General features: G+C 34.6%; 1 protein-coding gene across 8 annotated transcripts in view; it reads left to right on the top strand.

Annotated features, from left to right (window-relative positions):
• NAV3 (neuron navigator 3) overlaps positions 1–15634 on the top strand; it is an 850089-nt gene that overhangs the window by 616057 nt on the left and 218398 nt on the right. For all 8 annotated transcript variants that reach the window (XM_074402523.1, XM_074402524.1, XM_074402522.1 and 5 more), the window contains one exon: positions 14987–15055. In XM_074402523.1, coding sequence (XP_074258624.1) covers positions 14987–15055 — 69 coding nt within the window. The remainder of the gene's footprint in view (positions 1–14986; positions 15056–15634) is intronic.

Below are 15634 nucleotides of genomic sequence, written 5' to 3'. Positions count from 1 at the left end.
GACCAAATAACTTTTTCTACCAGTATTCAAGTTCCAGTTTTTTAAGGTGGTTACATTCAAATGAACTTTTGGAATGAAGCTCTGAATGTATTGAGATGTAATTTTACTCCATACTAAAAATTGAAAATGGAAAAACATCCACAGACCAGCATCTTAGCATAGTACTTTGAGCTATGTGTAAATAAAAGCATTGTGGAAAATCTAATTTATGGTGATATTGTGAAGAAATATGACCCTGTTTCCTGAATTGTCCTTTACCTTGAAGTTTGACATTCCTAAAAGAGCAAGAGACTTTGATGCCATAATATGTTACACAGGCCTGTCCCTCTTTAGTTACTGTTTTCAGATCTCACAAAAGCAGACCCTGCAGGTGGCATTATTAACTGTCTGTGGAAATGTAAGATAAGACAGAGGTTATAACATATTTGCATACCCTACCTAACTAATGACATAAGTTATCACAATAACTTGTCCCAAATGCAATTTAGATGATATTTCAGCCACACAGTTACTAAAAAGAACCACATGGGGATAAAAGCTGTTTCTGACTTATTTACGGATTAGGCAATAACTGTTTTCAGTGAACTCTTGGCAAATGGAGAACGTATTTTATGATATACTCTGCATCAAGGACAGTTTTTGCAAAATGTCTTAAATATTTTTAAGGACCACATATAGTTTTGAGGTACCAAAGATATATTTGCAGAAGTGGCTAGATATGTCTCTCTTTCTTACCGCTCATAGCTCGTTAGTTATCATTTTATAGCAGTTCACAAGGAGCCTGCAGAAGGCTTTAAATAAATAATTTGGTTTAAGGACCTCTTTTAATCTTAATTCTGAATATATGGCTTCATTTCTATCCCAAGCAATCATAGGACATATGATGAAATTTATTTCCATCTATCTCAGTCTGAAAACCTTTAGTGAATATATTTGTCTTCAAAGTTTGTTCTTTTGTCTAAAATTCCTTAACATAAGACATTAAAAAATATATTTCATTATAGTATATCTTGGGGACTTTATTCCCATGCTCAAGCCATTTTAAGTGGATTTCAAAGAAAATAATTTCTGTCTTTTAAACATAATACAGTATTATTAAAGAGAAAATTGGGAGGTAAAAATTGCCTACTAAAACCCAAACCCAAGAAATGCCTTATTTTATATTCTGAGATTTGTTTCTTTATATTCCACATTGTTTCCTTGTGAATAATGGTTTTTTAAAATATGATATTATAATTAAACATGATTTTCTCTTTATTTGGGAATCAAGAGTACTAAACGTGTCACTATATAGAGCTTCTGAATTTCTATCTAGTGATATATTTATGTGATTCTAAGACTGAGGTTAAATAGATAAGGCTGGAAACAAGGATGATTATAAAATGATTTTCTATAAAATTTCTTAATATAGATAAAGAGTTATAAAAACCTATGTAATGTGAAAGATTGCCTTTATATTCTGTTTTCCTCTGACAAATATAGCTTATTCAACTACTTTGTATTAAACATCCATTTAAAAATTACTGTTCTCTACCTGATTTTTATGTTTTGATGAACCAACCGCTGCCTACTTGGGCAGAGTCAATGCATACCATATGGCTTAATGAAATATATTATTGCTATTGATCATTTATATGTTAGAGTAGAATCTTGTGTTCTTTTCCACTGTTGATTTGAAAGTTCAAATGTGACATTTCCACAAATAAATTGACCCTCACCATGTGCCAAGAGATACGTTGGATATGTGGCTAAGATAAAATGATAAAATGATGTTACTTTTCAAATTTCCCACAACCTTATAAAGGACCTAGGTATTTAAGCAGATCATTTCATAGACATGTTAATTAATTCAATAGAACACAAGTTGCTTAGTGACCCATGTTAGAGAGAAGAGCACATATAAAGGGACCGACGATGAAAATGCCGTTTCGTATTCAGAAGACCATAGTTATTTGGCCAAGGAGAACGTTAAAGTAGAAATGGGTTCTGGGTATCTACTGCTGCTTTACAAAAGCACCCTACAACCTAATGTCACAAAACAATAACTATTTTATGATGTTCATGGATTTTGTAAGCCAAGGAATCAGACGGGGCACAGAGAAGATAGCTTGTCCTTGCTTCACTATGTCCAAGGCATGAAATGGAGAAGGATGGAATGGTGGGGATGTCACAAACTGGTGACAGACAGAATATCTCTGGTTGGAGAACAGATTTCCCAGATGACTTCTTTACTCACAGGTCTAGCAGCTTAACTGAAATTCACATAGCCACTACATCATAGCAGCCTTAGTGGTATCATATTCTCACATGGTAGCTCTAGTGGTTAATGCAGCCTCAAGCCCAGTCAGACTCTAAGACATGGGTAGATAGCACAAAGATCTCACCTCCCAATGGAAGAATGAGCATACATTTATTGTATTCCAAATTGTCACAGCATCTAATGAGAGAGCAGACTGGAGAAGTAGGCAGAGGTCAGTTTGTGGAAGTTGTGAATTCTATGCCTAGAGGCTGGGACTTACTTGGTAAGTGTAAAGGACAATTGCTTTGAGAAATTTTTAACAAAGGAAATGTGAGACTGTTTATAACTCAGAAATATTGTCCTGGTGACAGCATAGAGAAAAGATGTGCTTTGGGCAGAGGAATAGGGAGGGACACTGCTATGGTGGCAATAGAATGAACAATTAGTGTTTGCAGACATGAAAGTTGGACTGGAACAATGAATTTGGTAACTGATTAGACGTAAGGGTAAAAGATAATCAACACATGTCTACTTTCATTGGTGAACTGAAATATGATTTATTTCAATAAGACAGAAAATATAATACAATAGTGGAAACAGATGAGAAGAAGGAGGTGGAGAGAAAAAAAAATTTCGCTTTGGCTTTCCTAGGTTTAAGATTTTAATGGACCTTTGGTAACTAGTATGTGGCTCCAGAGCCCAGGAGAGTAGCCATAGCCAGAGATATGGACCTGGGAACATTAGCTTAGCTATGTTTTATTGATTGAAACAATAGAAATGAAGAAATAGCTCAGGAAAAAGAGTATAAAGATAGGGGAAAGAAAGGAGAGCTCAACATAAAACTCTGGGGACCACAAACATTTACAGGGGAAGTGAACAAACAAGGAGAATGAGAGAATGTTCTTTTTGTTTGTCTTGCAATGTACTGAGTTATGGTAGCTTTTTGCTAAATTCTTAGGTGCAAATTGTTTTTCTATTGAGAAATGCTTCATCTTCTGAGACATTTTGTTCTTGTCTTTCAAATTATTCCTGTAATTTAGATACAAATGAAATACAAAACTCTGGTTGAAATATTAAAATAAATAAACTATATTGAACATATTTTCATCTAGTCACTGTGACTCAGTCCTGAATTTAAGACACTTTTGGATTCTGTGCAGTGTTGAGATTTATGTTTTGGAAGGCTCACCTATGTGTATTACTTTGGGAATGGTGGTTCTTTTGTGTCCCTTTGTAACAGTTTCTGATGATTTCTTACTGGGCTAAGTCCTGTGGGACTTGTATTGTTGACTTCGGGAAACAAGAATAATGAATAATATACATAAAATATTGAGGGAGAATAAGACTTGATTGTATTTGATTTCAATGAATCACATTCCCAAAGTAATTTTAGACTGGGAGACCGAGAGCCACAGTTAAAAGCTTAACCGTTGTCCTGAAAGAGCCATGCTTATGGGCTTTCACGTAAGAATAAAGTAACATCAAAAGTGGTAAGTGAGAACCAAGGGAGGTGACATTAGGAAGACTTCCAAGTGCAGGTGTGCAGGGTAATAGTGGCTAAAATTCATACAGGATTCCCTACAATATTTACAAGTCCTCCAGAGACTGTCAATTGTGCATTTTTTTAACCTGTTATAGCACTTATCTTGATCAGACACCCGTCTAAGTGATCTACGATTTGTTCCTCATAAAAACCTTTAGGTAGTTGTCATCCTCATTTAATAGATGAGAAACTAGGCACAGAAAGAGGCTGAGCTGACATCTGGCTCTAGATTCCTTGCTATTAACCAATGAGCTAGAGATTCGCTGCTGGCATTTCAGCATATTAATTCACAGATGATAATTTCATATATCATTTCTGCGCATCTGCAAAATACTTTGGTTTCTCTTTCCAAACTTGAATTTAATTTCCATTAAATATAAAATTATACTTTTTATAAGGAATATGAGTTAGTCTACATGGTTTTAGGGGTTACAATTCTCTGAATGAAACAGTAATCTCTGTACACTTTAACCAAATTTTTTCCAAATTAAATCTTTCTAACACAGTGCCAGTACATGGGAGGTGGTCAATAAAAGTCTTTACGTTGATTCATTAATTGGACAACTGCATAATGAGTCTTCATGTTTGTCAGAATAAGGGGAACACTGAACTAAGTTTAGTGTTTTAATATCTATGTGTATGTGCCACTTTGAAAATGATAGAAATGTGAAGCTGCTTTTCTATTTGTTCATTAATTAAATATCCAAAGGTATATACTATATAAGTGAATCATTAGAATAAGATCATTGAGGGCTCTTCAGTGTATTACCACTGTAAAAGTGGGATTACTTACTCTTGAATATCAATTTCTCCAATGTTTCCTGTTTCTCTCTCCACTTTTCGCATGTAGAAGTAACTTCGAATCACAATTTTCTTTTCTTATGCTATACAAAGGATGTTCAACCTCATTTTCCCACACTCTTTTCTATGTAACTTTATTGTACATAGAACAAGTCAAGTTAGATGCCCAGAAGTTGTCTTAAATTCTTCCCTTTCTTTCAATTCCCAAATCCACTATTTTAATTTATTTTAATCATTTACTTCTATTTCCCATGCCTCTGCCTTCATTCAGGCCTATATCAAATCCTGCCTGAATTTTAGCCATGATTGGTCTGTTTCCAGCCTTGTAAACATCTCTCAACCTCATTTCTTCCTCAGTTACTCTTACATTTCTGAGGAAAGGAACTATATAATCTAAGAATTTAATATTTCTTCTGCAATTAAATGTTTTGGTAGTCTCCCACTGCAATCAGAATAAAGACCAAATTTCTTTGCAAATTGATGTGGCTGTCTAGATTCTACTTGGAAAAAAATTAGGTTTTAGAATAATATTTGTAGAATGAATGAATATGAAAATTAAAAATATTTATAATTACTGCAATATATAGGCATAAGTTGAAACAATTCAAATACCAGCTTTCTCAGCAGAGATTTTTTGGAAGAAGCTTAATAGAATCCAAAGAGATAAAATTGATATATTATATGAAGTTCAGGCATTATGTTTTGGTGATTTGTAGAATTCTGTATGTGTATTATGTTGAAGCAAATTTGATTTTTGAGGTTGAAAACTAAAACTAAGGAATGAGGCCATATGTACATATATACAGTTGTACATATATACATATACATATACACATACACATACATATACATATACATATACATATACATATACATATGCACATATATATGGCCTCATTCTGCATGGAAGTCTACCATTAGAATAACTGCAACATAAATAGATCGTCTACCAAAACCTTCCGTGAAGTTATTCAAAAATTTTTAACTCTGTTTATTAAGACATAGAGAAGAGATACAAATATATTTTAACTCTCATTTTAATTCCTGTTGAATAATAAGGCTGTTTGAATCCTGGCCAAGATTGTGAGACTACCATAGGAAAAAAAATATTTCATGATTGATTACTGCTGTCTATAACGAATGGGGGAGTGGCTAATTACACATTATGTCCCATATTTATTAGGTCTGAGTAAAACATTGCTAAAAAATTTAAATGATAGTGTTTGCTTGTAAGACTATGAGAATAGTTGCTTAAATACTACAATTATTTTACCCCTTAAAATTGTTCTGATTGTTTAGTCTTGATTTCTAGGTAGAGTAGAATGAAGTTGTTTAATGTTATTTCTCTGTATGTCAAATAGTATCTTTTGAAAGTAGATTTGTCTGATACTTGCAGAGATGGTATTCTGTATCTATATAGATTCTATAAGATCTTGGAAATCTTCACAAATCTATGGGGCAATAAAAATATTTCAATTGATAATTTATACAGACAATATGGTACAAGAGAGCAGAGTACAGCTTAGGGGATCTTAACAAATTTAAGTCCAAATTTCAGCACTGTAATTTACAAAATGTGTAAAATGTGCATGAGTTAATGTTTAAAGGCTTAATTTCGTATTTGTCAGCTGGGTATATAGTATAACCTTTGCAGGACTGTTGTGAGGAATGAATAAGATAAATGTTAATTGCTGCCAGTTAATAAGGATATAATAATGACTAGTGTATTTCTGTTCCCTCCTTTAACATACTTCTGATAATTCCATTCTTGGAACAATTTTCCTTGCTTAGAAGGTGGAGATATAACATGCCATAATTTGACAATGCCACTCAGTAAATGTCAATCATTTCATTATTGAACATATACCAGTCCCATGATAGGGACTGAGAATGCAAAAAATAAACATAACATAATTCTTGCCCTGTAGAACAACATAGTCTGTTTAGGAGACAGATACTTAACCTGATCAGCAACTGCACCATCAAGATAACAATATTCAAGAGCTATCAAAGAGATATTAGAAAGGGGATTCTGGGCCAGGCACCGTGGCTCATGCCTGTAATCCCAGCACTTTGAGAGGCCAAGATGGGTGGATCACGAGGTCAAGAGATCAATATCATCCTGACCAACATAGTGAAATCCCATTTCTACTAAAAGATATAAAAATTAGCTGGGTGTGGTGGTGCGCTTCTGTAGTCCCAGTTACTCGGGAGGCTGAGACAGAATTGCCTGAACCTGGGAGGTGGAGGTTGCAGTGAGCCGAGATTGTGCCACTGCACTTCAGCCTGGCGCCTGGTGACAGCCTGACTCTGTCTCAAAATAAATAAATAAATAAATAAATAAATAAATAAATAAGAAAAAGAAAAAAAAAGAAAGGGGATTCTGAAGTTTAGGATTGAGATTCGGGTTTGAAATATACATTTACTACAAAAGAAGGAAGGAGTAGGTTAGCTGATATCTGATATTTTAATTTTGAAAATATATGTGATAACAGCATGAAGTTTTGTGGTCGGTGACAATGAATGAACCTGTGTTTGGGAAGTAGGAGTATTAGTTGGAGATGTGGCTGTTGTGTCAGAAATGCTACAATGATGAAGTCTATAATAAGGAGGCTGCTGACATCTAGAGAAGAGGCATGGCTTGAGATTTTGGAATATGCTGTTTGACTTTGGAAGTGTGAGTATTCTCCTTCCAAGGAGACTTCTGTGGATATTCTGTAGAGCACAGTGTCTCCAATTCTATTGTGCATAGGAATTACCTGGGGATTCTGTTTAAATGAAGATTCGAATTTAGTAAGTCTGAGATAGGATCTGAAGTTCGATATTTCTAACAAGTCCCAGGTTATGTCAGTGTTGTTGGCTTGCAGACCCCATTGTGGGTGGTGAGGCTCTAATGATTAGTAAAAACGGGTAACCACAGATTTGGCCCTGTTTACCTTAAAAATCTTTCTTTTCTTATGATGGATTTTATATTTCCACATGATGATTTACACTAAGGCTGAAATAGGAAAATCTGGCAGTTTGAATCCTGCTGTGTTTTGATCATCAGATGAATTCCATACTTTAAAAATAGTTAACGGTGTAAGTTTTTTCTTTTTCCCTTCCACATTGGGAAAAATAAAAAGCATCCCCTTGATATTCAACTTCACTAGAAAGGTGATCACATACTTCCTTTAGGAGGATCCACAGTGAGTCTCAAAATACTTACTTCTTTTGTGCTGTTGTTTCTGACATCTTTGGCCCACCCATAAGCTAGAAGGAGTCTGATCATACAGGATTTCAGAAAAAAAAAATGCACTTTTTAATTCAGAAATCTAAAATCCCTTAGTTTACTGGTTTTCTGACTCAGTTTATTTTCCCGCACTTGCCTGAGAGCTGTGTCTACATGTCACCTGTGTCTGTTTTCCTGGGACTCTGCAAGTTGGCTATGCCTACTCACCTGCTTTGTTACTGATATGTTATAAACTTGAAACCCGGGACATGTTATGACAAGCACTGTGGAGGATAAAATGCTTTTCTGCTGTCCAGGGAGGCATAGACAATAATGTTTAGAAAAATAAAGCTATGAAGAAGGAAAGATTTAGCTCAAACAAGTAGTGAAAGAAATGAGGAGAGACTGATTTTGTGAAAGTCTGAAAGAAAAATAATCAAAGAAAAGTAGAGGCATATTGTAACAGAAACTTTGATATTTCTGTCTACCCTAGATTGCCAGTGATTTTTAAGGTTACAGTAACAGCTTAATTTTTAGATAACTTCAAACGTTCAACTAAGCCTACCTTGCTCTCTTTTTGACATTTTTTCAGATGAAAAGACAGAAACAGAGAGAGGTAACAGTCATTTAAGTGTAGTTATTAAGAAAGTAAAAACAGGATGGCAATAATACTATAATTAGAACCAGAAATTAACAAATTTCTCACTAACTTACACATATACACATATACATGTGTGTACAGTAACTTTAACATCACATAATATTACAGAAATGTTAGGTATTATGCCAAACGAAATACTTTGCCCATTGGGCTTCCTGTGGAAGCTAAAGAGATAGCCAAAACCAACCAACAAACCAAAGAAAGAAAAATATAATTGTTCTTCCAAGGATTCCAAGGAGTCTATGCTTCTTGATCTATAAACATCTGAGAGTGGTAGACCCTTATGTAGCTACAGGCCAGTGACTTTTGACTTGGTGCCTCTTAGAAATAACTGGCACAATATAGTCTGTTAGTAGCTGAGATCATGAAAAATAAAGGACAAAATCATGACATTTATTAGACCAATGGGTTAATTGGTGAAATAATATTTATTCTCTATACTGGAAAATAGATGAATGGAATGGTAAAATTGCCTTATAAATAAATCAAGTATAAAGAATATTAATTCTTTTTGTTATACCAGGCATTTGTATATTATTTTCCAGAGGATAATAAATAAGAATAGTTCTTATACTACTTTTTGTAAATATACTAAATTCCATTTAAATTTCTCATGGACCCATCAATCTGACTTAACCATTATCACCTCACAATTTGCCTTTTAAAAAATTTATATCCAACCAGTCTAGGCTTCTAATTCCACTACTGACTTTTTTGAATCAGCTATTCACCTCATTTTATTTTAAAAATAATTTAAAGATATATCTGTGAAAGTTAGAGTTTATGTTTAATATACCTACAATGTTATTCAAACAGCAGGGGTTTAGTCTAGATCCTGCTGTCCATTGGACAGAAAGCTAATCACTAAAATAACAAGAATTGACCAGTAAGAAGGCTTTACTTAGTTGCTGCAGCTGACAAGAATGCAAGATCAGTCTCAAATCTATCTTCCCAATCAACTAAAATTGGGGGTTTATATAGTGAGAAGAAATATGGGTATATGCAAAAAAAAACAGGAATTAGGGAAAGGTAAGGTAGAAGAGTTGGTCAATAGGAAACAGGTTATCTGTTAAGAAAAGAAAAGAAAAAAACAGGAATTAGCAGAGGGTAAGAAAGTAATCATGACAAATGAGGGGCCTGGTATCTCATTGTCTAGATGTGGTTATCTGGTAAGTTTCAGTTCCTTAATACTATCTAAGAGGGCTGATGGTCAGTTTCCAGAGTAAAGGAACTCAGATAAGCAAATGTAAGTTTATCGATTTTTAAAACTGTGAGGATCAATTTCTGTGTTTATTTAAAAGAAAGCATAATATCAGTTCCATGGGACATATGGGCCAGTTTCAACAATTCAAAATAATTATCACACTTAAAAATATAAACATTAATTGCTTAGTTTCATTTAACATCCTAGTATTAACATTTTCTCAATTTTCGTCCTAGTGTTAAAATTTTTTCAATTTTCTCATAAAGTTTAACAGTTGTTTATTTGAGTTAGAATTCAGATAAACTTCTATACATTGCGATTGGTTTTATGTTCTTATAAGTTTCTCTAGGTTTTCACTTCATAATTTTTCTTGCAATTTATTTGTTAATGAAACTGGGTTATTTGTCCTGTTGAGTGCTCCACTGTCTGTTTTTATTATTGTATTTCTGTACTATAGATCTTTGAAAAATTGTCTCTGTTAATTGTGTTAATAATATACTTCCTATTATAACACTTATGGTTTTGGTTTGGTGACATATGACATACTACGTTTTCAAAATGTGTTCATTTTATTATTTATTTATTTATTGTTTTCTGAGACAGAGTCTTGCTCTGTCACCCAGGCTGGAGAGCAATGGTGGAATCTCAGCTCACTGCAACCTCCACCTCCCAGGTTCAGGCAATTCTCCTGCCTCAGCCTCCCAGGTAGCTGGGATTACAGACACATGCCACCAGGCCTGGCTAATTTTTGTGTTTTTAGTAGAGATGGGGTTTCACCATGTTAGCCAGGCTGGTCTTAATCTCCCGACCTCTTGTTCCGCCCTCCTTGGCCTCCCAAAATGCTGGGATTACAGGTATGAGCCATTGTGCCCAGCCTAGTTTTATTTTATTTTATTTATTTATTTATTTATTTATTTATATTGCATTTTATGTTTTGGGGTACATGTGAAGAACATGCAAGATTATTGCATAGGTACACACATGGCAGTTTGATTTGCTGCCTTCCTCCCCTTCATGTATATCTGACATTTCTCCAATGCTATCTCTCCCTACCTCCACACACCCCCGTCCCTCCCCCATTTCTTCCCAACAGACCCCAGTGTGTAGTGCTCCCCTCCCTGTGTCCATGTGTTCTCATTGTTCAACACCCACCTATGAGTGAGAATGTGGTGTTTGATTTTCTGCTCTTGTGTCAGTTTGCTGAGAATGATGGTTTCCAGTTTCATCCATGTCCCTGCAAAGGGCACGAACTCATTGTTTTTGATGGCTGCATACTATTCCATGGTGTATATGTACCACATTTTCCCTGTCCAGTCTATCATTGATGGGCATTTGGGTTGGTTCCAGCTCTTTGCTATTGTAAACAGTGCTGCTATGAACATTCGTGTGCATATGTAAACAAACAGTCATTAGAGTGAATCGGCAACCAACAGAATGGGAAAAAATTTTTGCAGTCTACCCATCTGACATGGGGCTGATATCCAGAATTTACAAAGAACTAAAACAGATCTACAAGAAAAAAACAAACAAGCCCATTCAAAAGTGGGTGAAGGATATGAACAGACACATTACAAAAGAAGACATACAGGAGGCCAACAAACATATGAAAAAATGCTCATCGTCACTGGTCATTAGAGAAATGCAAATCAAAACTACATTGAGATACCATTTCACGCCAGTTCGAATGGCTTAGTTTTATTTTTAAGAGACAAGAGTAGGCAAATTTCCAATATCTATGACAATATTGGTACATTTGATTGAAGAGATTGCCTTGAAGAAATCTTGTGTTTATAAATATAAATGATTAAAGTTAAATTAAAATTTTTCATCGCATAAAAGGGTACAAAGCATAGTTGTGAAAGCTTGGAGATTTAATATGTGTGTAGAAGGTGATAAGATATTGCATAGACTTGTTGTAATTGAAAAATTTAAAGCAATACTTGAAAAATGGTTAGAATTTGATATAATAGACACAGGTAGGGAATATTTCCATAGGAGTTATATCATGAGTAAAGGCACAGAGAAATAGAAAAGTACGAGTGAAATAAAAACCCTCTTGTGTTTGTCCTGTGACAAAGATAGTAGAACATAAACATAGAAGCATAAGAGATAGCATGGGGAGAAATGACAGATACAGGTGAGGGGACGGAAGACAGCAAACCACTCTGCCATGTGTGTACCTATGCAATAATCTTGCATGTTCTTCACATGTACCCCAAAACCTAAAATGCAATAAAAAATTTTCAAAAAAAAAAGAGAATATTTTATCAGGCTGTGATAAGTGGGTCATGCTTGTACTCCTAGCACTTTAGGAGGTGAGGTGGGTAGATCATGAGGTCAGCAGTTTGATACCAGCCTAACCAACATGGCAGAACCCTGTCTCTACTAAAAATATAAAAATTAGCTGGGCGTGGTTGTGGGTGCCTGTAATCCCAGCTACTCAGGAGGCTGAGGTAGGAGAATTGCTTGAACCCAGGAGGTGGAGGTTGCAGTGAACCGAGATTCCACCATTGCTCTCCAGCCTGGGTGACAGAGCAACACTCTGTCTCGAAACAAACAACAAAAAAAGAATACCTTATAGAGATTCTCGAATATCAAAATATACTTTGAATCTTCACTAATTTGCTGCATGCTTTTGAAAATTTATTGTTATGTCTTTGGCCTTTGCTTCCTTCACCTGTAATTTCACTTCTCCATTTGAGACAAACAATAACAAGACACAAGCCTAGATACATTCATTTCAATTCTTATATTCAATTCTAAAGAATTAAGTAGATTAGCAATACAATATTTGAATTTCTCTAGGTCAGAGGTATTGTGGGAAATATTAAAGGCTTGAGTTAGAGAGATAAACATGGGAATTGATGGAAAATATAGGTACAAATGGAGTTGTAGAGGTTGAATTAGCATGACTAGGTATTGATTTCTCCTCTGTAATAATTGAAAGGGAATGGAAAGAGTCAGCTATTGAGATTTTCAGGCTACATTATTAAGAAAATTGTGGTCCTATAGATAGAAATGGAGAAATTTAAGGAAGGAGCTTATTGAGATCTGGGGAATTAAAAAAAATGGAGAGTTTGATGTGGTGAGCTTGAAGCTCATGTAAATGGACAAATCTTTCATTCAGTTGGTATTGGTGGATGGGAATATGAACAGAAGTTAATTTTGGGGGTAGAATTTTAGTTTAAATCTTAGTAGAAAATAAATTACTAAGTAAACAATGCATGAAAGTATTTAAGGAATGAGGACATACTCTTGAAGGAAAAATACCATGCCTTTAAGAGATGGAGAAATGAGGACCCCATAAAGGAAAGAGAAAAGGGGACAAAAATGATGGTTAACTAATTGGGTCAGCTAACTGGAATGCCAGTCTATGAATAGGAGAGGCTCAAAGAGGCACAGGGACCAACATGGTCAAACACGAAGACTTTAGAACACAGTGAGCCTTGAAGAAAACACTGTGTCCTGCAAGATAACAGCTTTACCAGTGGAAGAAAGTAGGACAGAAACCGCCTTTTAAGGAGATTACGACGAGAGGGTTTGGTGTAAGAATGCAGGTAACAGTAGAGTATTCTTACATAATAAATCAAACAACACACATGGACCATAAGATGAAACTGATTTTGGCCAAATCATTCAACCTTTCTGGACTTTGTTGTTTTTCTAGTTCTATTCTAAGAATTCTATTATGGTGCTTCTTTAAAATAATGATGAGTGGGGGTACCAATAAGGTGGCTTCAACTCCCTGAAAAAAAAAATACATTGTTTCATTGTCATCTCTTTTAATATTATTTGTGTTCAATTTGGAGAAAATAGGGTAGACATAGTAGTTAACAGATAGGTCTCTTACTCTTGAATTGACAAGTAGACTGAGAAGTTCACAGAAGTTTTTTCTTCATTTTGGATGTTTTTGTTATTTAATTTAATGTGATTTCACCAAACTGAGACAGTTTGTTTTATTTCTAATGTGGTCTCTGATATTACTGTTATTGAGGTGGTTTAGCCGGTTGTGGCAGTTGTTTCGGTGCCCAGTGTAATTAGAATAAAAAATGCATTATGCACAAATAATATATCACATGCCTAATGTGCTCTGTGAATCTGAAGAAGCTCCGTGTACATGAGGATATATTCCCCTCAAGCCAGGCAATTTTAAGGACCTGCAAGCTCCTACCCCAGACTAGCTCAGTGCATTAAAAGTTAATTTAGTGAACACATCATATCCTAAGAAATCCTTTCCTTGACTAAAATACCCTCTACTTGGCAGAGAAGCAATTGGATCAAACGCAGCAGGGCTCCAAGTGATCCCACCCTGGTTCCAACATCCCCATGTTGTTCTTGTTTCCTTGGAGGCCTTGAAAACTGTACGTGCACAGCAACTGGGTTCATGTAGAGCCAACACAATTCATCTGGGAAGTGCTTCTGCACTCAGGCATCAACCCATGACCATCACAGGGTGTGTGAACATGTCCTAAGTTTATCAGGTCTGGCTATATCCTTCCAAACACTGATTCCAGAACTCTTCGGTAACTCAGAGATCAGTTGAACTTAATGTATAAATGTGCATTTTGTTTATAAAGTATTGCTCTTCAAACTTAAATTATGCTTTCTTCCGTGCCTTTAAACAAAGATTTTGATTTAAAAAATAATTAAGAAATGTAATTAAAGAATACCCAGAAATTGTCATCAGTATTTGTTGTTTGTTTATGAAGAACTTAAGCCCACTGTAATATCGATTTTTATATTGATCTTCCCTTAGACAAAACATGTTTTATTGTTTATTTCCTCGAAAAAAAAATCTAGTACTGGAGACAAGCAATAATTTATTAGACAGAAACCAGATTATTTAATCACTTGGCTTTCAAAATAATATTTAGATTGAAAAAAGCAAATTAGAAGAGTTTACTAAAGGAACTAGTGACTGTCATCTCAAACTCTTCTTTTTCATTTTAGACTTTTTAAGACAGTGATCTTTCATCATGCCAGTGAAACTTTAGTTTCCATGAAGTTTCACATTTACAGAGGTTGAGTTTTTTAATGAAATAATACTATTTTTAAAATATTAGTAATATTACACAGCCATAATTGTAAAGTCAGTGATAACACATTCTATGACAAGGTGTGCACTGCATTATTTCATAGCACATTCATAACCAAAGGTCATGTTGGACATATAACATTACCATAATTTTCTAATTATTTGTTCTTTATACATGTTTCTACGTGTTCCAATTGCATTTCATTAATTCATAGTTTTCTTGTAAGTTTGTGCTTTCTTTCCATGTTCAAAGAATCTCTTTAATTCAATTTCTCTGTTTCTCCTCATACAGTCTGGCAGCCAGATATGCAACTCAGTCTAATCACAGTGGAATTGCAACCAGTCAAAAAAAGCCTACTAGGTCAGTTAATATTCTCTAATTTATTGCTTGTTAGTGATATTCAAGTAAATACCCAGTGATATTTTGTCCTGTCTTTTTTTTTTTTTTTTTTTTTTTTTTTTTTTTTTTTTAATGACACACATCTGAATGAGAAGTTTAGAGCACTAAGTTTTTCAGGAAGATTTTCATACATGGAAATGTATGAAAATTTTTGTGTTTGTGTTAGATAATTAAGTGTGTTTTGGCATCTTTTTAAGTTTCGTTATATGTAGTACTATGACTGGGCTGAAGCCTAGGTTCTAGGCTTAGAATAAATCAGGAAAACCATTACTTTGAATGCCCAGTTCTTTCCAAGTCACATAATCTGGAATTTATACAACAAAATTGTAATTGTTTTTCGAGATGGAATACATTAATTATTGCACATTTTAATGGAGAATTGAGAAACATTGGTAGATTTTAGTGGGGCAGTTAGTACCAGGTCAGTCTGGACAGTTCTTCTATCTGCAATAGTTTATTTTTTTCCTTCTTTATGACACATGTATAATAAAGACAGCCTGTTATAATAAATGACAGTGGATTATATACTGTTTGAAAAAT

Source organism: Saimiri boliviensis, chromosome 7 (genome assembly GCF_048565385.1).
Source record: "Saimiri boliviensis isolate mSaiBol1 chromosome 7, mSaiBol1.pri, whole genome shotgun sequence".
NCBI lineage: Eukaryota > Metazoa > Chordata > Mammalia > Primates > Cebidae > Saimiri > Saimiri boliviensis.
The sequence above is the reverse complement of the archived record's forward strand: the minus strand, read 5'-3'. Positions and strand labels throughout refer to the sequence as shown.